Source organism: Lissotriton vulgaris, chromosome 1_1 (genome assembly GCF_964263255.1).
Source record: "Lissotriton vulgaris chromosome 1_1, aLisVul1.2, whole genome shotgun sequence".
Lineage (NCBI taxonomy): Eukaryota > Metazoa > Chordata > Amphibia > Caudata > Salamandridae > Lissotriton > Lissotriton vulgaris.
The window spans coordinates 1744608472-1744636171 of record NC_141685.1 but is presented as its reverse complement, the minus strand read 5'-3'; the positions used below and the strand labels follow the sequence as shown (position 1 = coordinate 1744636171).

Below are 27700 nucleotides of genomic sequence, written 5' to 3'. Positions count from 1 at the left end.
ATTCACCCCAGTACAAGGATCTGGGCCTAAATCCATCATTTGTTTGCACTCCACACCACCCTGGGTTAGACACTGGCTATATGTAAATCAGCTCTGACCCTGTGCCCCATGGGAACAGTCCAGTCCGAACTACCAAGCCATGTCTTTCCCAGACCGGAATCAAGCATCCAAGGACCGGTTTCTGGCTATCAGCCTTCATTCAGCCTGGCTAGCTTGACTCCAGTGGTGTGGAGAGCCTGGGACTCACGTCTGAGTATACCCAGCACACTCGGGGTGAAAATTGCAAAAAACACAGTTGATGGACAGAATGTAGAACAATGTCATACATTCACCCCAGTACAAGGATCTGGGCCTAAATCCATAATTTTTTTGCACTCCACACCACCCTGGGTTAGACACTGGCTATATGTAAATCAGCTCTGACCCTGTGCCCCATGGGAACAGTCCAGTCCGAACTACCAAGCCATGTCTTTCCCAGACCGGAATCAAGCATCCAAGGACCGGTTTCTGGCTATCAGCCTTCATTCAGCCTGGATAGCTTGACTCCAGTGGTGTGGAGAGCCTGGGACTCACGTCTGAGTATACCCAGCACACTCGGGGTGAAAATTGCAAAAAACACAGTTGATGGACAGAATGTAGAACAATGTCATACATTCACCCCAGTACAAGGATCTGGGCCTAAATCCATCATTTTTTTGCACTCCACACCACCCTGGGTTAGACACTGGCTATATGTAAATCAGCTCTGACCCTGTGCCCCATGGGAACAGTCCAGTCCGAACTACCAAGCCATGCCCCATGCCCTAGCCGGGCTGATGAGAGGTGTTACCTCGAAACCGGTCCGGTCCTCGGATACTTGATTCCGTTCTGGGAAGGACATGGCTTTTGTAGTTCGGACTGGACTGTTCCCATGGGGCACAGGGTCAGAGCTGATTTGCATATCGCCATTGTCTAACCCAGGGTGGTGTGGAGTGCAAAAAAACGATGGATTAGGACCCAGATCTTTTGACTGGGTTGAATGTGTGACATTGATCCTCATTCGGTCCATCACCTGTTGTTTTTGCAAACTCGCTATAAGTGTACTGGGGATGCCCAGACGTGGGTCCCAGGCACTCCACACCACTGGAGTCAAGCTAGCCGGGCTGATGAGAGGTGTTACCTCGAAACCGGTCCGGTCCTCGGATTCTTGATTCCGTTCTGGGAAGGACATGGCTTTTGTAGTTCGGACTGGACTGTTCCCATGGGGCACAGGGTCAGAGCTGATTTGCATATCGCCATTGTCTAACCCAGGGTGGTGTGGAGTGCAAAAAAACGATGGATTAGGACCCAGATCTTTTGACTGGGTTGAATGTGTGACATTGATCCTCATTCGGTCCATCACCTGTTGTTCTTGCAAACTCGCTATAAGTGTACTGGGGATGCCCAGACGTGGGTCCCAGGCACTCCACACCACTGGAGTCAAGCTAGCCGGGCTGATGAGAGGTGTTACCTCGAAACCGGTCCGGTCCTCGGATTCTTGATTCCGTTCTGGGAAGGACATGGCTTTTGTAGTTCGGACTGGACTGTTCCCATGGGGCACAGGGTCAGAGCTGATTTGCATATCGCCATTATCTAACCCAGAGTGGTGTGGAGTGCAAAAAAACGATGGATTAGGACCCAGATCTTTTGACTGGGTTGAATGTGGGACATTGATCCTCATTCGGTCCATCACCTGTTGTTTTTGCAAACTCGCTATAAGTGTACTGGGGATGCCCAGACGTGGGTCCCAGGCACTCCACACCACTGGAGTCAAGCTAGCCGGGCTGATGAGAGGTGTTACCTCGAAACTGGTCCGGTCCTCGGATTCTTGATTCCGTTCTGGGAAGGACATGGCTTTTGTAGTTCGGACTGGACTGTTCCCATGGGGCACAGGGTCAGAGCTGATTTGCATATCGCCATTGTCTAACCTAGGGTGGTGTGGAGTGCAAAAAAACGATGGATTAGGACCCAGATCTTTTGACTGGGTTGAATGTGTGACATTGATCCTCATTCGGTCCATCACCTGTTGTTTTTGCAAATCTCTGCTCAAAGCATGGTTGACAATCTTTACATTTTCCTGGAAATCATGGGAAAAGAAACAGAATGTTTACCTGACATTTCTTTTGAGTCTGCGAGGGCTTCTGCATTGGCCTGCTATGATTCCATTAAAGGTCGTTGAGCATATAGCTCAAAGAGTGTAACACCCATGATGCCCAGAGATCCACAAGTCTCTAAAGGTAATTTGAGGGGGGTTTGTATTTTTGGAGAAGGATTGTAAGACAAGCTACATAGAATTTTCAAGGACAGAAAGCATTTCTTTTCATTTAGGAAACAACATAATAAGGATGTTAGTACATCAAGACAAAGGTCTCCTTTTCACCAACCCACAAGACGGCATCAGGCAAATGAGAATTCATCCAGATTCCAGGGTAAGGCTTTATTGCAGAAATTCCAGAAAAAAGCAGAAGCCGGATGTAAGACAAAAGACACAGTGTTCCTAACTATGCTTAAAGCTTGAAGGAAAGCTACCCAGGATTAGAGGTTAGATGAAGAATCCAATGCTTCCTGGAACAATTGAACAGGTACATTTCAGACAAATGGGCATTGATCATTATGGAGAGGGATTATACAGTTGAATTACCCTTAAACCGGGTTCCTTCAGGGACCATACCTAGGCAGTATCTGAAGGATCCATTAAAGAGAAATGTGCTGGAGATGGGGATTCTGGCACTGCTGTCCAAAACTTGTGATTATTTTTGGTGCCCAATTTGGAAAATGGACAAGTTGTGTATTCCTTTGTATTCCTGGTGCCGAAGGCAATGGAGGGGGCTGGATTGGGATCCATTTGAAAAAGGTGAACAGATTTGTTAAGAGGATTCCAATCAAGTTGGAGACTCTCCGGAGGGTAAAACTGTTGGTGCCGAACAAAACTTCACAATTACCCTGGACTTAATGGATGCCTACTTCCATATACCAATGGCAGAAGAAAATCCAAGGTTTCTCAGATTTTGTATCCAAGGGCGCCATTAGCAATTCAGGGTTTTGCCATTCGGTCTAAAATCAGCACAGATGGTGTTCACAAAAGTGAGAGCTTCTCTAGTGGCAAAGTTTCATCTGCAAGGAATATCATTCTTACCATTTTTGGACTATTGGTTGCTGCATGCTCCTTCCAAGAAGGTCTTAAGCCATCATCTGGAAAAAATAAAAATGACCCTAAGTCATCAAAGCCTTCGGATAAATCTTCCAAAAATGCCAGTTGATTCCATCTAAGGATCTTGTATTCATTGGGGCAAGATTCAGGAAGGATTTGGGCAGGGACTTTCTTCCATATGTAAGAACAGAGCGGCTGAGGAAGTTATCTAAGTTTTTACCAATTCTGAACAAAGGCTCCAGCTCAAACCTGTATGGAGGTGCAGGGACACATGACATACTGTGTCTTCACAGTGTAAAGGGCAAGGCTAGAGCATTGCCTCCTTCTGTTGCTTTGTTGGTGGTTGGCCCTGAACCATTTGAGCGTAGAAATGATCACACCTCCAGATCTCCCAGTAGTTTGGACAATGGATGCCAGTGCCCTGGGATGGGGAGCAACTTTGAGTGCCTTCAATGTGTAATCAAAGTGGTTACCCAAAGAGTCGATCAGATCATCAAACTGGAGGGACATGATGGCAGTGTATTGGGCACTTCTCCACTTTCATCAGCAAGTCAATCATTGCATTGTATTGTTAAGATCAAACAATATGGGGTCAGTGCCGTATGTGAATCACCAGCGCAGCAAATGCTCGAACAAGATTGCAGTGCTGTTGAGAAACGGTGGATTCTCATCTAATGTCAATTTCTGTAAGCCACATCAAGGAACTGGAAAATGTGAAAGTGGATCATCTGAGAATGGGTGTTCACATCATCCTATGATCTCTAAATATACAGGACGGTTTTGTGGAATTTTGCAAGGAATTCGGATCTCCAGTTTTGGATCTCTTTGAATCAAAGAGCAATGCTCTTCTTCCAAGGTTCAGTTCTTGTTTCCTAGAACATGGAGCCTAGGGGATGGGTGCCCTACTAATCAAGTGTCCACAGGAGTTTTTGTAAACCATTCCCCTGTTTCCTCTAATTCCAAGAACGATTCTGCACTTGCAGGAATTCGGTTCCTGGTTTTGAAATCACTAGCTGTTCATCCTCCCTGGGTACTGCCACACCCCCCTTCTTAAATGTGTTCATTTAAACACATCCCTCCCCTCAAAGTCACTCACTCACTCAGGTTGAAGGTTGAGCCACTAGAACAAAGATATATCATCTCAGTTAGCTGTAGCTATCCAAGGGTCTAGAAGACCCTTTACATTACTCTAAGAACTTGGTGACTTTCCACAGATGGTGATATTTGCATTCAATTTCACTTGTCTTGGCTGCCTTCCTTGATATTTTTCAGCTTCTACTTGCTAGGTTTCATAAAAGATTGTTTATTTTCTCTTTAAGATCACACTGGTGCGCTGTCAAATCTCTGCTTGAATTTGATCTAAGGTTTTACTAAAGTAGCAGATGTTCTGGTTTCTTAATTATTTGAGAGTTTTTCTACTGTAGGCTTTTTTTTCCTCCATCTTCCTTGGGCTCTAAAGACTTTGCTATCATTTCTGTTTGAACCTCTGTCTTCTGCTGCTTTAAAATGCTTTTCCTATATGGGAAGTCTTTGGTAGCCAACACTTCAGGCAGAGGAATTGGGCTTCTTTCTGCCATTGTGTGCTATTCTCCTTTCCTTAGATTCATAGAAAACTGTAGTTTTGAAGCCTGATTTTTTTGTCTAGGTTTTTCCTACTTTAGATGAATTAAAGATTGGGGAATTAACCAATACCAGTGCCCTACCTACACAAAATGGCAAAATGGCAAAACCCTAGTCTGGCAATAAATTATATTACATAGGGGCCGATTCCGATTCGGTAAAATCCCTTTACAAATAGCCGTACGGAGCATATTTCCCATACAAATCGTACCCGTAAACGTCCCAGTACTTATGATTTAGTACGATTCGGATCCAAAGAAGATCTCGGTAGGAATCGTACTGAAACCGTACGACTAAAAAATACGTGCAATTTGTATCCGGAACATGCAGTATGCGACGTCCGTACGTAATTAAGCAGCAGTTTCCGGCCCAGCAAGTGCGATTTGTCTCTGCAACACTCCGTATGACTCTTTTTCTATGGGATCTCAACACGTCCGGAAAGGCAGAGTCCGACCCGAACCGCATCCCCGGTACGCGACGTACACGCCATGAATGCCGGGGTACGGTGCGTGTACACGCCATGAATGCCGGGGTACTGTGCGTACACACGCCATGAATGCTGGGGTACGGTGCGTACACACTCCATGAATGCCAGGGTATGGTGCGTACACGGGGTACGGTGCGTTACATATGCTCGCGTATGGCTCCATTACAATAAAGATGCGACTCGCTCATACGCGACGTTTTCCGTACGAATCGCATTCTGATTCCCCGGTCTGGATCGTACTTGTCGGGTCGTACAGCATGTTTACGATTCGTACAGTTCACTTTGAGGGTCCGTGTCGTACAGATTTTCCCTTTTTATTCTTACGGTTCACAACGATTCGGTCGTATATTTTTCCTACGAATCGTACTACGGGATTCGGACGGTAATTGGACGAGTTGTACGGAAAGGGCTACGGATTCGATTCGGTCGTACGGATTAGTTTATCGAATCGGAATCTGCCCCTATGTGTTAGTGTGTGTAATCATAATAGTATGTCCCACAAGAAGTTCAAAGAACATTTGCAAGGCGTGAGTCTTTGTTATTCTTGTGTTGTGGTTTTTGAGATTTAGAAAATGAAACAAAATGTTCATCATGCATGAAAACAGATTTTATGTAAACTGCTCTGAAAACTAGATTGGAGCCTCTGAGCAAGAGAACGCCACAGGACTTGGTTTGTCTTTAGGTTAGGGTGCAGTTCAAGAATATTGTCAAAATGACGCTTCACATAAATATTGGGTTTTAAATATGCTTTATAAAAGTAATAGAAGATCTACATCCTCCGTGACAATATTTTTTAAGTGAGATTTAAGACATATTTCCAGGTGAAAATATTTGTTTTGCTCTCTGTATGTGTGCACAACCCTTTGTCTTCTTCTGAACAACAAAATCCTGCCTGCTATATGTCAGTGTGATTGGAATGTATTAATATTATTATTATTAGTAGTAGTATTATTATTATTAAGAGCAAAAAGAAGAGGAAACACCCTCATTTGTATTATTATTTTCATGATCCCTATTACTATCAATGTCATTATTATTAATCTTAGCAATATTATTGTTAGTATTGATATGTATGTTATTGCCATGTTAGCTATTATTAATTAACAACCAATATGTGGTTCTTATTTGCTTTGTGGAGAATATGTAGCCCGTTACATGTGATAATAAAATGCCCATGGAAGCCTCCTGTGGACCGCATAGTTTGGTCAACTTCAGCGTTTTAGACCATTCACGTCAAAGTATAACACCTCATTTGTTTATCAGTTCTCTGCCTATTGCTGAAGCACAAACATCTTCCAAACTAGGTGCAGTTGCTACGATGAACACCTACATGCATAGGCATGTGTGTGGTTAAGGTTTAAAGAGTACATTTTTTAATACTATTATTTATAAACAATTAGCTATGAACTCATGATCCCTGCAAAGACTCCTTACATAAATGCTGAAAAACCTTCCTGTGAAGTAGTGAACCATTCATATGGCCTGGATACCCGTCACCCCCTCCCAACACAATCCCCAAGAATGGGAAGACGGATACGGTTCTTGAGCTTTTGGAAGGCGGGAGGGAGTTACCCTCCCGGCCGTATTTATTAAAAATATGAAACAAAATTAAAACATTAAATTAACAGTTTCATATCTTGTACAATTTCATTTATACATTACGATGTTTATTGGCTAACCTTAACATATCTCTAATACAAAGGTTCTCCTAGCCGATTCTAAAACATCCTGTAAATGCATTTCTCAAAAATTCAAATTGTACATCCTAACATTACGGGCCAACGGCAAGGTCGTAACCGGTGTCAGATCCCTAATACCAGAACTCCCCCCTCACTTGTGAGGGGCGGGCGCACAGAGGACTGTACCTCTGTGCCAACTTCCGATTTCCCTTGTCTTAACGGGGGCCCCATATTTACTCAACGCCATCTTGGTGGTCGTCCGAGGACTCGTGTGAGGTGTCTAGAAGGTAGCGTAGACCCCCCTCCCACCGAACACTGCTTACCACATCCGCCGTCGCGGATGTCCTGGCCCCGGGAAATTCCAAGGAGGGGACCCGTAGCCCCTCCTCACCAGGGAGGGGCCTTGACCGCCTTCCCTTTCGGCGGTCCCATCCTTAGAAGGGTACCGCCTCCCCGTGTGAGGGGCCAATGGCCGCCTCCCCCCGGGCGCTCCCATCCATAATGGGTGGCGCCCCACCTCTAGGGATCTTCAAATTACTGCTCACCGATCATGACCTTACCGCCACAGGCCGGATAGTTGACCGGCTATCCGGACCCCCCACAAAGCTCCTACTAAAGGTCATGGCTACGTAAACTCTTTAACCAGGCTAAGAAGTCTCCTATGAGTAAGACATTTCCCTCCCGGGACAAAGGGACCCCATCCGCCAAATACATTTGATCCCCCCGGATGCACCCGTGTGAAATACACTGCAATTTACCTGTACGAAACAACCTACTCAATTTGTTATTAACCTTCTTTACCGACTGGTTCAAAGCTGGCACAGAGAGGGCCCCCCGCCACAACTTCCGAGGAATCATGTGTGACCATGCAATTGTACAGCCCGGGACCTTTCTTGCCAACCAACTTACTGAGGACAAAATTAACTCGAGAAGCACTCGTCGACCAATGGTCACCAAATCATTGCCCCCAAGATGAACTATGATTACAGATGGCGGTGACCTCGTCCGCCCTAACAGTCCCTCAATAAAACTTTGAAACTGGTCAATACAGAGTCTGCCCCTTCCGTGGAAGGTCACCCTGTACCCGTATTCCCCAGCCACGTGAATCATGTCACCTGCTTTGAATACGTCCGCGGCGCGCCTCACGTATGAGTGGCCAACGACCCACACCACTCTTTCCTCAGCCGGTGATCTTTGACCGCTGGTCCCCAGGTGTCGGGTCAACTGCACAGTCCGCCCCGCAAAGCCTGCTCGCGAAACTGTAAACCAAACAGAAAACAAGAAGCGTGAGTGCATGACATTAGCTTCACAACATGTGCAAACGCACATACCTTTTATAACAATTCGAGGACCAACGCCCCAACTGTTTCACCTTTTCAACACTCAGACCCCTGGCTGTAGCCTCTGTAGCAGCCCCTATCCGGAAGGAATGGGTCCCAAAATCGCTCGGGTTCAAGCCCGCTGCCGCGATTGCCATTGTTAACACCCGCTGAAACTGAAACTTAGTCAGCGGGGTTGCGTCGGTGTGCCTCAGCAAGCTTCCCCCCCATGATGCCGCCCTCTGCGCTAAATACTCCTCAACGCATTTTACCGGGCACATGGGAGATCCCGGAATCCGCTGGACTACCACACTGTCCCCGATCCCTCCCTGATCGGTCTTGGACCTGGCTATTGAGATCACCATTGTCTCGCCCTTAATTTGAATGTGTTCTCGACACAAACCTCCCCCCGTATCCTGCTTGTTCCTTGCTACCAGTTCGCTTACCCGCATAGCCCCATGGAATGCTAATGCAAAAGCGGCCCGGAACAGCACCGTCTCTGAATGAGATGAACATGTCGCAGGAAGTACGGGCATTAACCGGGACAACCTTTCTGAACCTATCGGGTGTCTCTCGTCTACTCTACGACCCTCAAGGCGTTGCCACCCACGTAGTGCCTTCTGTACAATAAAGGACGATGTGGGGTCCTGAATGCCATGAGCCCGCTCCATGAAAGAAATGGCGGCTCGGTGCCTATTGGCCATAGCCACTGATCTGCCTGCCTGATGTAATGATACCAGAAATTTCAAGACATACTCCTCCTGCCCCCAGTGCTCCCCCCTAGCCGAACCCAAAAAGGCCCAATAGGAACGGAACGCCCCTTCATATGCCTTCCTTGTCCTGGGTGCTAGACTCTCTCCCACGAGGTTTTGTAATCCGGGGCACCGAGAGACCAGAGAGCTTCGGGAAATGGTGCCGCCACCGAGTCCGCTGAGGGCAGAAAACCCCGGAAGGCCTGCATATGGGAACGAGAGAGTGCATCAGCTGCCTGGTTTAATACCCCTGGCACGTGTCTTGCCCTAAAGTGGACGTTTAGTCTCATACATAGCAGGACAATTTCCTTCAGCAATCTCAAAATCCATTTGCAGCGTGCTGCCTGATTATTGATGCACTCAACCACGGTCATATTATCCGACCAGAACATCACAGAGCGATCACGAAACCCTTCTGGCCAAGTTTTCAAGGCCACCAGAATGGGGAACAGCTCCAGGAACCCAATGTTACCAGTGAGTCCACTATCGTGCCACCACATAGGCCAGGTTCGTGCCGACCATCGATTGCCAAATATGGCGCCAAAACCTACACTCCCAGCCGAGTCGGTCCACAACCCCAGTTCTTCTGAGGAAACTGGTGGATCAGTCCACACGACACGACCGTTGAAATCCGCCAGAAATGCCAGCCATATGCGCATATCCTGGCGAACCTCTGCCGACAGTCTTGTGCGGTGGTGCCCTTCCTTGAGGCCCGCCATGGCTTGTGTGATAGAACGGGAAAAGGGGCGAGCCATCGGAATTACTCTCAGGGCAAAATTAAGCTGCCCCACAGCCTGCTGCAACTGATGGAGAGTTACTTTTCTCTCGCCGAGACATATTTCGAGCGAGGCCCTGAATTTCATCACCTTCTCTCTGGGCAAGCGGAAGCACCCCTCTACAGAATCAAGCTCAATTCCCAGAAACTCAAGTGTAGTAGATGGCCCTACCGTCTTACCTGGTGCCAGTGGCACACCAAATTCTTTCATAAGATTACAGAATTCCCCCAAGGCCTGTGCACATTCCGTGTCCCCGGCTGCCCCCAGAAACAGAAAATCATCAAGATAATGCATAACATGTGTAAAGCCCGTGGCTCTTGTGAACGCCCATTGCAAAAAACTACTGAATTTCTCAAAATACGCACAAGAGATGGAGCAACCCATTGGCATACATTTATCCATGTAATAGCGTCCTTGAAACATAAAACCTAGGAGAAGCTGATCATCTGGGTGTACCGGGAGCAACCGGAACGCTGACTCGATATCCGATTTTGCCATCAGCGCTCCGGGCCCCAGGCGATTCAAAATGGCGACGGCCTCATCAAAGGATGCGTACCGCACCGAACAAACTCCCGGGTCAATCGCATCGCTCACCGAAAGACCCCCTAGGAGCTGACAAATTGTGTATTAACCTGAACTCCCCTGGGTCCTTTTTGGGGACCACTCCCAAAAGTGAACAAACAAAATCGCCAACTGGTGGTATGTCATATGGTCCAGCAACCCGACCTCAGGCCACTTCTTTCCCAATCTTTACCTGCACCACCGCCGTATTCTGTTGAACCGATAGTTGGTTCTTACATTGTGCTTCCCCCCGAAAATCCCCCGCCGGGATGCGGAAACCATATGAGAAACCGTCTCGCAACACCCCGGCGGAGATATGATCAGGGTATTCGTTCAGCCAAGGGATCAGTGCCATGATATCAACAGGGGTAGGTAATGGCGCCCCTCGGTCTATTTTAGACCTGTTTGGCGCCTCCTCTACCTCCCGTATCACCAGTCTTGGCTCTGCACGTACTCTCGGGGTGCGAGGACTGTCCGCACCCTGCACACTCATGCCTGAACCTGCAAGATCCCTGTGGCCTAGAACACTTGCCTCTGTTAAAGCTCCAGCAGACCCCTTTCTTACCCGAGTTGCCATTATTCTTTGTGTTCTGATCACTGCTTGTACCCGCCCGAAAGGGCGCCCCCAAAGAATGGCGGGAAGTCTCAACCCCGTTCCCGCCTAAAGGTGGCGACTTCGCCGTGCTCGACCTCTCAATTTTTTGCCAGGAAATGGAGTCGAAACAATCCCACGTCAGGGATGAGTCGTGCTCCTTGGACTTACGAAATATGCTATCATAACAACACCATTGATTGCCCCCGTAAGATTCATAAAATTCCATGATGCGTGTCTGATAAACGGCTAATTCCACCAATAATTCGGGCCTACGTTCCCCTATAATTGCAGTGAACATTCCAAACGCTCTGGCCCAATTGGCGATCGTTTCATCCACTCTGAAACCCGCCATCTTTGCGCGCCATACACTAGGATGCAAAAACTCTTTCTGGTTTTTCACATGCTCAATCTCATAGTGATCGGTCAACAAGGAAAACATGTTCACATATTTATCCGCCCAAATCCTTTCTTTCACATCAATCGGGATATGTTGTACGACTTTTTCCCTCCTTGAGGGTAACGATCCCTCCCCCGCCATCGGCAATGGCTGCTTACCTGAACCGGTAGCTGTGACCGTTGTCGCTGCCGAACCCACGCCCGATACTGGTTGTTCCACGGGAACCTGCGGGGAAACAAGAGGACACGGTGCCTTCGCAGCATCTTTCGATTGCCGCAACTGCTTCATTATCGACCTGGCTTCTTCAGCCGTGGCCCCCTCGTTCTCTCTGCCCAACCATGCCGCCAACTGGGCAGCCAGCTCAGGAGGCATATCCTCCTCGTTCACAGGAGTGACCACCACAGGGATCGGTTGTCCCGCGTTCGGGACCGGAACTGGGGCCTCGATCGGGGTGACCAGGTTCGCCGGAGGTGTTTCGGGAACCGGAGCCTCCCCACCCGATGCCCCCTTCTTGGCCCTTCTACCTCTCCCGTTAGGGACTACTCCCGGCAATGCTGGTCCGATGACTCTCTTTGGTCCACCCGCACCATTCATTGCCGCCATCTGCTTCTTCATGTCCGCCTGTCCTTCATCAGCATACGAAGCATCTGGTCGGTTCCAACCTTCTTTACGACCTTCTTGCCAGGCATCGTCCACGGATAATCCTCAAGGTCCTAGGTCAGGAAGCTTCGAACTCGCTGAAAGAAGAAACACAAAATTAAATTCTCAAAATTGGCTCTTGTTCCGTCAAGGGCTCACGTGCAACGAAGGGGTGCAGCCTCCAAGCACAGGAACAAGAGGATGCTTCCTTGGACTGTTGCTCCTTTTATTCTTCTCTGGGAGGGCGTGGACCCTCCTCCGACCGCCTACAGGGCGTGGCCAACGGTGTAGGTGTCTAGGACAACCCCTCTTGGGCGTGAAAAGGAGCGCCCCGGCTACGCCGCATCGGGCATACCAGCCGTGACACGCCTCCCGCCCAAAATGGTTTCCCGAGGGGATCGGGGCACCCGATCATACGTTCGGGGGGACCGAGTGGTCGCCCCTTTCCATTACAGTAACAGAGCTAGGCCTTTCTCCAGACCCATGGGAGATTCACTAGGGGTCTTTTGTTGCCGAAGTTCATGCTGCACCAGAGAAGTGTCTGAATCTGTTTGAATACAGGGCCCTAAACTCATGCACTCACATGAATAACTTGCAGCTGAATTGTTCTCTTCTTGGAAAGCACTAACAATGTATTCTTGAATCCAACGAGAGCAGTGAGTGCTGTCTTTCACCCCTCACCTCATCACACACCGAGCACACAAAATATAGTATACCGGACAATAGTGGAAACTGGGCAAGGGAAAAGACAGAAAAAAAGACCCTGGATACTACCACCCTACTTCATCACTCTGCTGGGATCTGTCATCTTCACTCAGAAAGATATTTGAATAATCCGCCACAAGTGTTTTGCATTCAACTTTACCAGTGAAATGAAATACCTTTAAGATATCTCAGTGTAACCAACTCTCTGTGCTGTTGGTACGAATCTGGCCTTCCTGAAACTGAAGCTTAAAAAGATACAACAACTGGAATATAATAATTAACATTCATTAATATTCAGCAAATACTATTTTTACCAGTACATTACCTCTTACTAAACACTACTTAAAAGCACATTCACATAAATATGTCATGATCAATGGTATCTTCTTCAAAAAGAGTTTTCTTCATTTTTCCATGCATTCATGAAAAACCTGCAATGTTAAAAATAATCTTTAAGTCTTTAACTAGGGAAACAAGTTTTCAAAAAGTTAATTTTCAAACACAGCTTGATTTCCAGAGTACACTGTATTGAAAATGTTCTTCAGCAAACTCCCAAAACAATAACTGTTTTGCCAACATAAATCACAAACCCCAAACCAAGGGTCCTGGCCATAGCAAAATTCCAGCACGACTGCCTTGCAATGATGCTGTGATATAGAAGGAAAGATATGCTCAATTATCGAAGATGGCCATGCCATCTTCAAACATTGCGAGAATGCAAGGATTTCTGAGAAATATAGGGCAAGATGTGCAAAGGTTGTGCAAATCGGCCGTTTGCGACCGGAAAAAAGCTTTTTACAGTGTACAAAAGGAAAATTGCGATTCAGTAACTTGCTGCTGAATCACAGTTTGCGTTTCCTACCAAATACATATTTGGAAGGTGGAATTCTTCCAAATACCGAATCAGAATGGTATATATTACATTTTTGTGACCAAATTCCAGTCGTAAAACAGTGGTACTTTTTTAAACTGGCGGTAACCATTTGTAAAGGGGCAGGGATCCCATGGGGACTCCACCTTCATGAATGTTAAGAAATATTTTTAAGAGCAAGTAGTGGTCCCATGGACCACTGCCTACTCTTAAAAAGTTGTAACTGCAAGGTTTCATTTTTTTCAGTTTAAACGCATACTATTTTCCTTCAAGGAAAATGGTCTGCATTAAAAAAAAAAAGATTGCTTTATTTAAAAGTAATCACAGACATGGTGGTCTGCTCACCCAAGCAGGCCACCATCCCTGTGATGGCAGAGAATCGTAGTAGGTCACAAATTGCAACCTACCTCATTATTATTCATGAGGTAGGTCTTTGTGCTACCCATTAAGAATCACTAATGAAACTCAAAGTAGTTTCATACATTAGGAATAGAGATTTCCTAATTGCTGGTTCGCAAAAAATGGCAATTATAAAATCACTATTCCTAACTTGTGTGCGTCTGGTCCATTGTTTCGTTGTAGGACATGATTGTGTAATTCATTCCCCAAATGCATGAAGACATTCACCAGGCTGCACGGACACTCTGTGACCACCGCCAGCCTTTCTGCCCGGGAACATACCCGGTGTGGGCACCTGGCTCTGTAGAGTCACCATGAGCAAGCCCTGTCGCCAGTCCTCCCTCCTTACATTTATGCAATGTAAATCATCATTGTTTATTCATCAAAATGCAAATTAACAGGACACTGAAAAGCTTATAGCAGCTGTTCTACAATGGACTTCTTTCACACAAGAATTTAGTCCTGAATTGACTACATATATTTATTATTATATGTTTGGCAATACCAATTCTGATTATTAGCAGGTAGACATTGACTGAATTGGAATACCATCCCAAAGTGTTCCTCGGACTGAAGCTAAGTCGTAGAGTTCTCCAGAGAGGCAATGCTGCTGGTATGAGCATTTCAATGAAGTATCAATTTTGTAATGTTTTTACTGAGATACATTGCTATTCCATGAAAAGCATTGACGCAGGGACTATTTTTGTCTTTGCGTTGGCAGAGGGAGGATGTGGGTCTGCCCGCCTTAGCTATCCTCAGTGTTCTGTTAAAATGCTTTGACAGAGTGGTACTAAATAGCAAAGTGTGCCAAAACATAGAAAGCATTGTTAAAACCTTTAGGTCGACAATGGCGTTTAGGTATGCTGTACAGCAAGGTTATGTTACGGATGAGTGGAGAGCAAGGTGTACTCTCCTGGGAGAGCCTTACAAAACATCTAGAAGTGGAACCTGCAGGAGTCTATTTTTGAAAGTTTTGATTGTCTAATTACGATAGAACAAAACGTCCCATCAGTGCTACACAAATTGCACATCCGCAAGAGCACCTATGGAAATTATTGTAAACATGCCTGATAATGTGTGGTTATTGTAGGAAAAGTCAAACATGGACTACTTTCGTCAAGGTCACAATGTTTATGTAGGCTTGGATGTGGCTCCATTCTGGGTTGACAACACAAAGTGATGTTCATTGTGTCGAGAGAGTCTTTCGAATTCTAGGTCTTTGTAGAAGCTTATATTTGGAAGAAATCAAATAGTGTCCTAAATGTTAATGATTAAACTATTAAATCAATAGCAATATTAGACCCAATGGCAACTCACAAAAATGGCACCGACTTCCAAGTTCGAGTGTCTGATTTCATCTTCATTGTCCCATTGGAGGTCTTTTCAGCCAAGTATGTATTTTGTTTTATTTTTCTTTTATTGGAAGGCAATAACCATTTGCTTCATAGTCTGTCATTCCACATCATTCATAAATTACGCGTTTGCCTATTCAAATGATGTTGTGAAGTTTGTATTCAAAGCTGATCTCCCATCATCTCGTCCCTGGAAATGGTCTGAGATTTTGGTCCAGATGTATTAAAGTTTTCATAGTCTCAAAAGTAAAACTAACTCTTTTTACCAACTCCTCTAATGGGTTCAGGAATGGATTCCTGTTTGAGAAGGGAAGTGTTGAGGGTTTCACTTCCACATTGCGATAACTGTTCATATGTACCAATGGTTTACAACCGTAACAGTGGTTGCAAACCATTGAAAGTTACTGACCCCTGAGTACAAAAGCAACTGTTTCTCAAAAGGTAACAGGTCTCCTTTAGACTCTTTCTATGATGTGAATAAGAGTAAAAGTTTCAAGGGGAGTAGGCAGTGGTCCAGGGGACGAATGCCGACTCCCACTAAAAATTTGAAAAAAGAAAACTTTTAAAAAGAAATCACAGGCATGGTGGTTTCCTGACCCATCCCTGTGATTGTGACCAATTGAAGTGAGTCACAATTTACAACCTACCTAAATAATATTAATCAGGCCGGTCGGATACCGATCTACTCTGATTATTTATTTTGCAAGCAGACCTATTAGTTGGTCCTCAATTTGCAATCGCTTCTTGCTATCCGGACAATAGTATATCTGGCCCCTAGTCTTTGTCCTGTAATGAGCTGATATAAGGGCCTGATACACAAAGGTTTTGCACTCACACAGTCTGCAATGCACACAATTAAAGGTTATGCTAAGCAAATCCATTGGCGAATTATAATGTCTTCAGTTCACCTCATATCCACTTACAAGGAACAGGGGGTATGAAAAGTGTGCAAGGATATGTGTGAATGGTTTGCAACACTATTAAAACATTGATTCTACGCTAACATCTGAAAATATGTGATTGCAATTTGCAGAACATAACCTGTCCGGAAAGAAGACTGTTCACCATGTCTGTATTTGTTGTGTGTCTCTGCAGAAACACCCAAGAGTCTAGGGGGATCCCTGTGTGCTCCTGCCAATGGCCCGCCACATATTACTCTTTCTGTTTGATCACAGCCCCTGTTCTTTTCAGGGGCTGGGGCTGCAATCACAGTATTTTGAGATTACAACTATAATGACGGAGGCTGCAGCGCTCGCAGGCCTCCATTAATGCATTTGCTGCCATTTAGTAGGTTTCAAAGAGGGAATCCTGCTCTATTAATATGCATGGAGCAGGGTTTATGATTCTGTGAATCTTACCAAATGCCCTTTTTCCCATGTGATGGATTAATAATTCCTGTGTAATAGCTTCAAAAAAGATTGAGTCACAACACAAAGGCAAAGGCTCTGCAGTCGTGGCAGAGGCTCCACATTCATAGTAGAGGCTCCACAGCCATAGCAGAGGCTCCACAGTCATAATAGAGGCTCCACAGTCGTGGCAGAGGCTTCGCAGTCATGGCAGAGGCTTTGCAGTCATGGCAGAGGCTTCGCAGACGTGGCAGAGACTTCGCTGTCCTGGCAGAGGCTCCGCAGTCATAATAGAGGCTCCACAGTCGTGGCAGAGGCTTCGCAGTCATGGCAGAGGCTTTGCAGTCATGGCAGAGGCTTCGCAGACGTGGCAGAGACTTCGCTGTCCTGGCAGAGGCTCCGCAGTCGTGCTGGAGTCTGAGTCCTCATGTCCGAATCTCTGCAATGAGAAATGACAGTGCAAAGATTCCGCCACTACTGCGGAGGATCTTTGTGAATCAGGCACTTTGTGTATTTGCTCATGCAAAACTGTATTCACAAAAACTTGTCAAGAATTATCACTGTGTACTTCATGAAACTTTTGTCAACTCCAGAAATTGTAAATTTGTAGCTGCTGATCTGTGAATTTATTGAACAGTAAGCTACTAATAGTTTGTTATATCTATTTGGATGTGCTTGAATTTAGGAAACTTTTATCTATCTCAATTTAGGCTCAGTGTGGGGCCAACTGTTCCATCTTATTTTAATGAACAATTCGAAAACTGCTATTGTAATCTTTCAAGTTTTCATCTGCAATATATTTCTTCTTTTTGCCAGGTGGAGTACTTCTACGAGTTCCTTTCTTTGAGGTCCTTTGATAAAAATATTATGGCTGATCCAACCATTAATATCCCTCATCTTGGAACCGTTCCCCACAAAGCTTCAGGTATGTTTCCTTTAATTCTTTTAACCTTTCAAATATGAAGGTGCTGTTTGTTAATTGTTTGAGTGCTTGCTTTGGGGTCACCCATGAGATGTGATTCAGTTCAGGCCTGTAGTGGTCTGCAGCTCCTTTCACCAAGTGCAAAAAACAACAAGGTGATGGAAGGAATGCATGAATTAATCTCAGCCACTGGCCATTGCGCAGGGCAGCATTCTGCATCACAATTTTTCACCATCTGTGGCATTCTAGACAGTGACATACTTTATGCAAATCAGTCTTGGTCCTGCTCCAATTAGAATGGTCCATTCCAAACTGCCAGGCCAGCAAGATAGAGCTGGACTGTTCCTATTGGAGCAGAGTGAATGCTAGTTTGCATATGACTGTGCCCAAACTGAGGTGGCATGGTCTGCTAAATAGCAATAGACAGGGATGCAGTTGCATTGTAATTACCAGTGGCGGAGATTAATTCAAACATTCCACCCATCATCTTTTTGTAAAATTCGGTGCTCCTTACACCAAGGTAATTTAGGGATTTTATACATCGCATATTTTGTGACAGAAAAGAGACATACAGCCTGATTCATGAACGGGCCGTTTTGCGAGGCTCAAATAGCGAATCATAAGGAATCGCTATTTGAGACTCGCAAAACGGTATTCATGTAGGAATCGCAATATTAATTGCGATTCCCACTGATTCCTTATTTGCGATTAGCTAATTGCTAATCGCAAATAAGGAATAACTCCCCATGCATTCCTATGGGCCAAAAGGCCCATAGGAATGCATGGGGAGTCATTCCTCATTTGCGATTAGCAATTAGCTAATCGCAAATGAGATTGCGAGTACAAGGGTGCCAGGGTGTCCAAAGGACACCCTGTAGCACCCCTGCAATGGAAATTAACACAGGTGTTGCACACACACATGTCCAAAGGACATGTGTGTGTGTAACGTGCAACTCAGAAAAATGCATTTAAATGCATTTTTCTGAGTTTTCGCAATTTACCACGAGGTTTCACCTCGCGGTAAATTGCGGCCCGAAATTGCGATTTCGCAATTGTAAAATGGATGATGAATTACATTTAAGGAATCTCAAATAGAGATTCCTTAAATGTAATTCCTCGCAAATATGCGAATTAACAAATAGCGATTTTTGCATTTGGGATGTTGAATCCCAAATGCAAAAATCGCACTCGCAAAGGGCCAGATTCTGAGAATCTGGCCCTTTGCGAGCCGATTTGGCCTTGATGAATAAGGCTGATAGAGAGAACATTGTTAAAATCAAGTTATGATTCTTGGTTGTATGAGATATTATAGACAAATAACTTCATAGCTGACAACTTTTGAGAAACTATTTTGTCTAAATTGCTTGATCGAAAGTTCAAGATTATTTGTAATAATCATGTAGTGAATATCTGTTCACAAAATGTTTTATTTTTTATTTTTTGGAACATTGGGCCATATGTATGAAGGTAACGATTTGCGATTCTGAAATAGCCATTTTTAAGAAATCGCTATTTCAGAATCGCAAATTGGTATGTATGTACAAATTCGCTTTTTTTTGCGAATTCTTAGTATCCCTTAATTGCGATTAGCAAATTGCGAATCGCAATTAAGGAATACTTTCACATTCATTCCTATGGGCCAGGAGGCCCATAGAAATGAATGGGAAGGTATTCTCAATTTTGCGATTCGCAATTTGAAAATCGCAAATTGAGAATAATTTCAAAGGTGCAGGGGTGTCCAAAGGACCCCCTGGTGCACCCCTGAAATATGCATGGGTGCACATGTGGCGCACATACATGGCCTAAGGGCATGTATATGTGTCACATGGCACTTTGAAAAATGCTGAAATGTACATTTTTCAAGGAAATCGCAACTTACCACCAACTAGAAGTTGGTGGTAATTTGCTATTCCTTAAGGGCATTTTGGAATTTTTTTTAGCTTCATACATTGCATTTAAGGAATCGCAAAATTTGCGATTCCTTAAATACAATTGCAAAATAAGGAATCACAAATTTTGCGATTCCTTATTTTGGACCAGATTTTACTTCATACATATCATTTTGCTAATTCGCATTCGCAAAGGTCGAAATTCTGCGAATTTCGACCTTTGCGAATGCAAATTTGCTTCATACATATGGCCCAAACCGCCCGATTCATGAAGGCTAAATCGGCTCGCAAAGGGCCGGATTCTGAGAATCCGGCCCTTTGCGAGTGCCATTTTTGCATTTGGGATTCAGCATCCCAAATGCAAAAATCGCTAATTGCGATGTCGCAAATGTGCGAGGAATTACATTTAAGGAATCTCTATTAGAGATTCCTTAAATGCAATTCAACATCCAATTTAAATTTGCGAATTCGCAATTTCTTGCCGCAATTTACCGCGAGGTCAGACCTCGCGGTAAATTGCGAAAACTCAGAAAAATGCATTTAAAAGCATTTTTCTGAGTTGCATGTTACACACACACATGTCCTTTGGACATGTGTGTGTGCAACACCTGTGTGAAATTTCATTTGAGGGGTGCTACAGGGTGTCCTGTGGACACCCCTGGCAGCCTTCAAATCGCAATCCTATTTGCGATTAGCTAATTGCTAATCGCAAATAAGGAATACTCCCCATTCATTCCTATGGGCCTTTTGGCCCAGAGGAATGAATGGCGAGTTATTCCTTATTTGCGATTAGCAATTTGCTAATCGCAAATAAGGAATCAGTAGGAATCGCATTTTATTATGCGATTCCTACATGATTACCGTTTTGCGAGTCCTTAATAGCGAATCGCTATGATTCGCTATTAGGGGCTCGCAAAACGGCCCGTTCATGAATCAGGCTGTAAGTCTTTAAAAGGTGCAAATGCCATTTATTTTAAGATTGTGTTTTCTGTGTTGGTTCGTTTACATGGTTTGCACAGATACTTTATTTCCTATACCCCTCTGTCTTTCCTTTCGAAGTACTGTCAAAAGTCTAAGATAGTAGGATTTTTTTTCAATGGTGTTACCCTGCATGATAAACGAAAGTAAATAACACTACAAATAAAACGGTGTAGTTAATACCATCTATTCAGGCTTATTTTAGCTAATGGTATGCATTCCATTTAATACACTCCCGTTGACCAATGTAAGTGTAATGCTTACTTCAATACTATAGTCTAATTATTTACTTCTTTTTGAAGACATATTAATGCAAAGCCATGTACAATGTATTTTGTGTTGATTTATTTATATGTATTTATTAATTGGTAATTTTCAAGGCGGCACAAGAGGAGTCAGGGCACTAAGAGGTGATGACAGCATAATACAGCTGGAAGAGGGATCATCCGAAGCCTGCAAAATTGTGTTTTATAGCACATACCCCTCTTATGAACATAGGAAATATTACTGATTCTAGAGTACCTCGTTAAACAAAGGTTAAAATGAAGATACCTTTTCACCGCCATTCCATAGTAAGAGGCCTTTCTGGGGATTTAACAAACAATTCAGTTTGTTCCATGTTGCATGCCTATACTCCAACCAAGAGACTGCTGCAGTGCTATCGAAATTCGATTTTTTAAGAAACAATTTTACATTTTGTCTAAGACCTTTGGTTGCAATTTGGTCTTAAGTTTTCATTGCGGATACTTTGGTACCTTGGAGGTCTATGAATGCCTCTGCTGTGAGCTACAACCTCTTGAAATTAAGCATCTTTTTATCTGGAGAGGAGGTAAAGGGGTTAGAGAATTAGGGCCATATGTATCAAGCACAAATGTGTTTGCAAAAGCCGAAATGCACAGAATTTCGGCGTTTGCGAACGCATTTTTGCTAAATGGTGTGTATGTAGCAAATCTGCATGCAAAATAAGCAATCGCAAAATTTGTGATTCCTTATTTTGCGATTGCATTTAAGGAATCGCAAATTTTGCGATTCCTTAAATGCAATGTAAGAAGCACCAAATAAGTGCAACTTCAAGTTGGTGGTAATTTGCGATTTCTTTGAAAAATGCACTTTTTTGCATTTTTGAAAGTGCTATGTGAAGCACATACATGCCCTTAGGGCATATATGTTTGCCACGTGTGCACCCATGCTTATTTCAGGGGTGCAACAGGGTGTCCGTTGGACACCACTGCACCCTTGAAATTGCATTCTCAATTTACGATTCGCAAATTGCTAATCGCAAATTGAGAATGTCTTCCCAATCATTCCTATGGGCCTCTAGGACCATAGGAATGAATGGGGAGGTATTCCTTAATTGCGAATCTCAATTTGAGATTCGCAATTAAGGAATATGTAGGATTCGCAACATTTATTGCAAATCCTACATATATAGCATTTTGCGATTCTCAAATAGCGATTCGCAAAAAAACGCTATTTGAGAATCGCAAAATGACACTTTGACACATATGGCCCTTCGAGCCTTATTATGAGTACTGCGGCCCACAGGACCACCTCCACCACTCTGGATCCACTCGCAGTATTCAGAGTGTGGTGGTCCAACTGCCACAGGACCACCGCATCTGCCTGGGATCCAGGATCCCGAGGCGGTTGCGCAGCAGAAGGGGCAGCAATATGCTGGCATAGCTGTTGAGGCACTGCTGTACATATTACAAGTTGCCTGTCCACCGCCCCATTCATGGCGGTGAGCCTGCCAAGAAAAGGTTGGCAGAGAGGCAACTTAGGGGCCCTAACAGGGCCCGTGCTGCTTCTGAGCCTTGGGTTGCAAGGGGGTTCCTGCACAGTGTGGCGTGCATGACACAGCGAGGAGTGCACTGCAGGCGCTGTCAGGGTGGCGTCTGCAGTTAAGGTCCACATATAAACTTTATACAGACGCTGCCATGAAACCGCCACAGCACTGCCCACCTGCCATGGATTACTGTTGTAATCCGGCGAGTAGGTGCTCCTCTGGGCTTGGCTGTCCTTCTGTCGGTGCATCGGTGGCAGGCCGACAGGAGGACTGCCAAACTCAGAATAAAGCCCTCAGCATAATGTGGGTTCTCTCTTCTAGTTCTAGTTTTAATTTAGAACAGTTGCAGAGTTGAGAGCGTACCACATGAAGCATGTGTAAGCCCTGATCACATAAATTCAATTAAAAATAATTGATGCATGACTTTGATGGATTTGCCGTCATGATATTAGAGAAGGGTGATTTCTGTGGGGAGGCAAGATGTACAGCTACACAAGCAGGAGGTGCAATACTGATCATCATACCCTAAAGATCTTATTTATGCGAGTTGAAGCCGCACATTTCAATTTGAGTCATTACTTTACAACAGGATGCTCCCAGAGATGTGACCACACTCACAATCTCAAACTGTGCAGCAGTTCGAGGTGCTGCATATGCTCCATTGCCTTGGTTAAATGATATTTTATGGATGTCATGCTTTTTCGAATTAAATGTAGGGTGTGCATATTTGCAATGTTTTTTTTTCAAACCTTGAATATTTTGCACAAAAACAATGAAAAGCATATCAAGGTCGCAACGTTCAGGTGATTTGTATTTTTGTGAGAAAATGAGAACTTTGGTAAGTATATAGTAAATGAATGTAATCTGGGGTGAATTACTTATGCGGAATAGTTAATCTACATATCTACTCATATATAGATTGCTTGCAAGTTAATAGTGCAATACTGCTTAAGAGTGTCAAACAAACAGTGGTGGTTAGGGAAACCAGATGTCGCACACTCACCTGCAGCTTATGGTACTCAGAAATTACCAAGAAGTTCACAATTGCCCACCTTGAATAATGGTTCACCACCAACTAGAAGCACAAATGACTAAACAACACACAGATAATCTGAGAGGCAAAGAGAACACAAGAAAAGGTAGTAGAGGCACTGTTGCCAGGCAGACACAAATGAGACGAGAGGTTGTCTTTGAAGATTGTTTCTTTTTATTTCATATGGTTCGTTGAATTTAGCAAAACAGCCAATATAGCCAACACGTTTCACTTGTATCTGGGCTTCTTCAGGGCATCCAAAGAGTAAAAACTCATCAATATGAAGATTACATTTCAAAAACGTTACTACTATTAAAGAACCAAAGGATGTGTTAGTAGATTAGATTAGATTAGAAGACGTCTTCCAATAGAATTCCGCATAGATGGGATACAGGAGCCAGATACGGTTTGGTCCTAGATGTTTCTGATGGCGCTACATCTTTAGCTTAGCTTATCTGCGAACTACTCACGTCGAATACAGATTGAAATACTCAGATCTCTTCTAAACAGTGGTGTGCGAAGTTTATTCTTCTAACACAGCCTTTGGGTCTTTAATAGTAGTAACGTTTTTGAAATGTAATCTTCATATCAGAGTTTTTACTCTTTGGATGCCCTGAAGAAGCCCAGATACGGGCAAAATGCTTATCCTGTATTGCTAAATTCAACAAACCATATGAAATAAAGGAAACAATCTTCAAAGACAACCTCTTGTCTCATTTGTGTCTGCGTGGCAACAGTGCCTCTACTACCACTTCTTTAGAGTCCTAGCAAGAAAAAATTAAGCAAAGTAACCTCTTACATACTGAAGACCCGCGTGATATAGGCATGATATAGGCGTGACCCGGTGAAAAATATCGAAGCAAGGCATTCATTCACAAACAAAATACTTGCAACTTACTGGTGCCAAATAGCACAAGCACATTGGCATTTGAAAATCAGTAAAGACTACTATCTAAGAGTAGGCCAATAACGGTGTGACAAAATGCTAGCTCAACAAAAACTTTGCACACTTCTAACAAAAAGATATCCCCACCATGCACAATGTAGTGCCATCTTTTTTTCAACGTCATATCCGAAAAAAGGGAGGCAGAAGCATTTAAAGTGAATTCACTCAGCTTTCAATTAATTAAATATAAATACATCAAGGAGGAGTGCATGCACTCTGGTGAGTGCAATCTACAAGTTTGTGCCTGCCCAGGCAAAACTCATGGTTTTAAAAGGACTATCTTGCACTGTTGGTGTTTTTTAGTGGCATGCTTCTTCATAGAGTCCTCACCTAGATACACTTAGGTCTATGGGTGGACCCAACCTTGTAAAGTTTAAGGGAGCTCTTGGTGGTATTTTTTTGGGGCTCTATATCAAAATTGCTTAGTGTTATTCAAACCAAAATAATCAAATTTATTTATTTTAATTGGACCTGTAGCACGATTAAAAACAAAGGTGATGTTTTTGAGCTGATTATGTGCTCCAACATCTAAGGTATCCATGTTTGAGCTTTTAAAAGCTCCATTAACCGGTCGGTGATCCTATTTCAGATATTCTTATTCTTTTTATTTTTGGATGTTTGTGCACCCCATTTAGTGCTGCAACAATCAACCATTTGTTATTGCATGCCACAGTTATTTTTTCATCAATCCTCCTGAGGTACTTCGTCAATTTTGTGACTGGTTCCTGTGAGTGAAAGAGATGTAATGTAATTTACATTTTCACCATAGTGTCTTCATTCAGTGCTGACTGCAGTATCTTTTGTGAACACTGCAAGCCAAGTTACTTGAAGAAAACTGTGTCTACACACTCATATGCTAAATAAAAACAATACTCTCAGAGTCGGTTCTCTTTTTTTAGGTCATGCCTAGAGGCAGCGCGCATGCGCTGTCTGCAAGGCATGCTGTAATATATCTGTGGGCTTTAAACACGTGCACCACATGCCCACTGCTTTTCATTGGTTACTTGGTCTGCCGAAACAAATTCTGTAGTTTTCGTTTATGAATAGTGTACATTAGTCCCACCTTGTGGCTGTTTTGTTTCCGCTCTGGCGACCGCCCCTTCTACATGGATCCTTTCACTATGGGTGCGCTGTGAAATAGCTACAAAGTGGTATCGAGTGCAATAAAAAATAAAAATAAATTTATGACGGTGAAGGAGAGATTGGAAAGTAACAATTGTCTCGCCTCTGCTTAGTGGTAAAATTAGTTGGACGCACAGCAACGGAAAAAGGCTTGCAAGAACATTCTTTTTATAAACGTCTTGGCCGTGGTCGGTTCTCAGATACCAATTATCCTGCTTGGGTCAGGCTTGGGTGGGTGTAGGGCAGAGCCACAGCAGACACCACAGCGCAAATGAAAACACATGTGGAATTTGTGCACTGACGTGTGAACAACAATAACTATGGTCAGTTGGGAGAAATATTAGTGGCTTCTCAAATACCAAGTTGTTTATGTTCCTGCTCTTATCGCACTTCGGGTCAGGCGAGGGTTGGTGCAGGACAGAGTGACAGCACACGGCACAGAGCAAATAAAAAGACATGTGGAGCTTTTGCACTGCCGTGTGCACAACAATAACTACAGTCAGTCCGAGGAATGTTGCCTTAAGTAGTGGAAATGTATGTGAACGTGTGAGAGAGACATTGACCTCCGTTTCAAAAAAACATGCTGAGATCCGGTTTGACTACAAATGAAATGTTCTAAATAGATGCTATTTGAAACCCATAGCTGGAAACGAAAAAACAAGCATCCTTAGGCATTATTTAGGCTTAGACCATCTATCTAAGGGTTTTGTTTCTTTTTGTACTTTCTTGGGATAAAAGTCTAAACAGTGTCCTTTCCTTTTTCCCTTCAACACCAGTCTGATCCCTGCAATACCGCCTTACAAGAAAGGTGCGGTCACAGTGCTCTTCCTGCTATTCACCCTGTTTACCTGGGCTCATAGGCTTTGACTCGCACAGCCTCGGACAGGAAGTAATAACTCTCTTTCCTCTTGTATAACTACATGCCTCTCTCCAAACCCTCCCTCCCTCTCACTGTCTGTGCACACATCTCTCCATTTCGTCTGTCTTTCCCTCTCCTGCCTGCCAGCAGTAGCACAGTTCTTTGCTGCAGCCACATTTTATGTACATTGCTCTTAGCACCATCTCAGTCTCTCAGCCTTCTAAAGTTGATATATTGAAAACACCACACATTTTTTAAAACATTAGGATCTCTGTGTTGTTTTAATCCTCACTCTTTAAACATTGGGTACATCAAACGCTCTCTTTTCTACTTAGGCATATTTGTCAGCTTGGGTGATATAGCTTAGAAACATTGTCAAAGCCAATAGCTCTGGCTAAACACTTATAAAGTCCCAAAGGCTAGACATATTGGCTCTGCCATTGCTTGTTATATTCATAAGTTATTTTATTATTCATGAGTGCTGCTGTTCTCATGTGGATCTCTCATGTGGATCTGTTTCACGCAAATGGCACAACACAGCAAAACCTCACAAACATACTTGCTTTGTTCCCTATAGCAGGCCCCATAGGAGCAATTGGTGGTGGGGGGGGAGGGGACTTGCCTTATAGTCACAAAGTAGGAGAAAAAACAAATGGGTAGAAACCTGTTCCCTGCATCTTAGTTGTTTGTGGCGGGTAAGCACCCACCTTTTTCTCTGTCTGTGGCCATTGTCTTCCACATCATGTGATCAGTGTCAAATGGTATGCACAGTGATGTGGCCGGGGTCTTCCGCATAACGTGAAAACTGTCACATGGTATGAATTATGACGCTGATACACGTCTTGTACAAATAGGCATGCCACATTACATCCTCAACTTTGTGTCTGTCGGAAACCTGCATCACGATCCCTCATATTCTGATTCCCTAAGTGGATGTGTTTGTTAATCAAGGTTGCTTGCTTGCATTCCAGTAGCCATAAAGTAGGACTCTATCATTCGAAAACATATGTATTTTGTCTGTGGTTCCCAATAATTTTCTACAAGTACCATAGCATTGTGCCCCCAAAAAGGTATTTGTAGGATGTCATAGTTTATTTTTTATGTTTAACAACCTCATGATGCTTAATATCTTAACCTCGACATGCCTTAGGAGTGATTCTATATGTTATGATTTTCTTCACAGTGATCAATATCTTTATCACGGCATACCACAAATATTTATATATTGATAATTCCTGCCAGATGTTATCGCAGAGCACATCCTACAGTACAGTAGTGAATGAGTCTCAGGAAAGCGAAGTGGACAAGAGACTAGGCACTAAATCAAATGGAAAGGCATTGCAATGGTATGTTAACTAGGAGTTTAATCCCAAAGCCTGAGAATGAATTCAGATATCATAGTTAATCCACCTAATTTGCTTAAAGATTACATAGACATCTCATACATATCTCTTAATTTTATATATATTTTTTATCTTGTATCTTTTAGCACAAATTA

The 27700-nt window shown here is 43.9% G+C and overlaps 1 protein-coding gene across 1 annotated transcript in view; it reads left to right on the top strand.

Annotated features, from left to right (window-relative positions):
- Positions 1 to 27700, top strand: part of WIF1 (Wnt inhibitory factor 1) — a 289485-nt gene that overhangs the window by 143645 nt on the left and 118140 nt on the right. The window contains exon 3 of the mRNA XM_086919031.1: positions 17484 to 17592. Coding sequence (XP_086775157.1) covers positions 17484 to 17592 — 109 coding nt within the window. The remainder of the gene's footprint in view (positions 1 to 17483; positions 17593 to 27700) is intronic.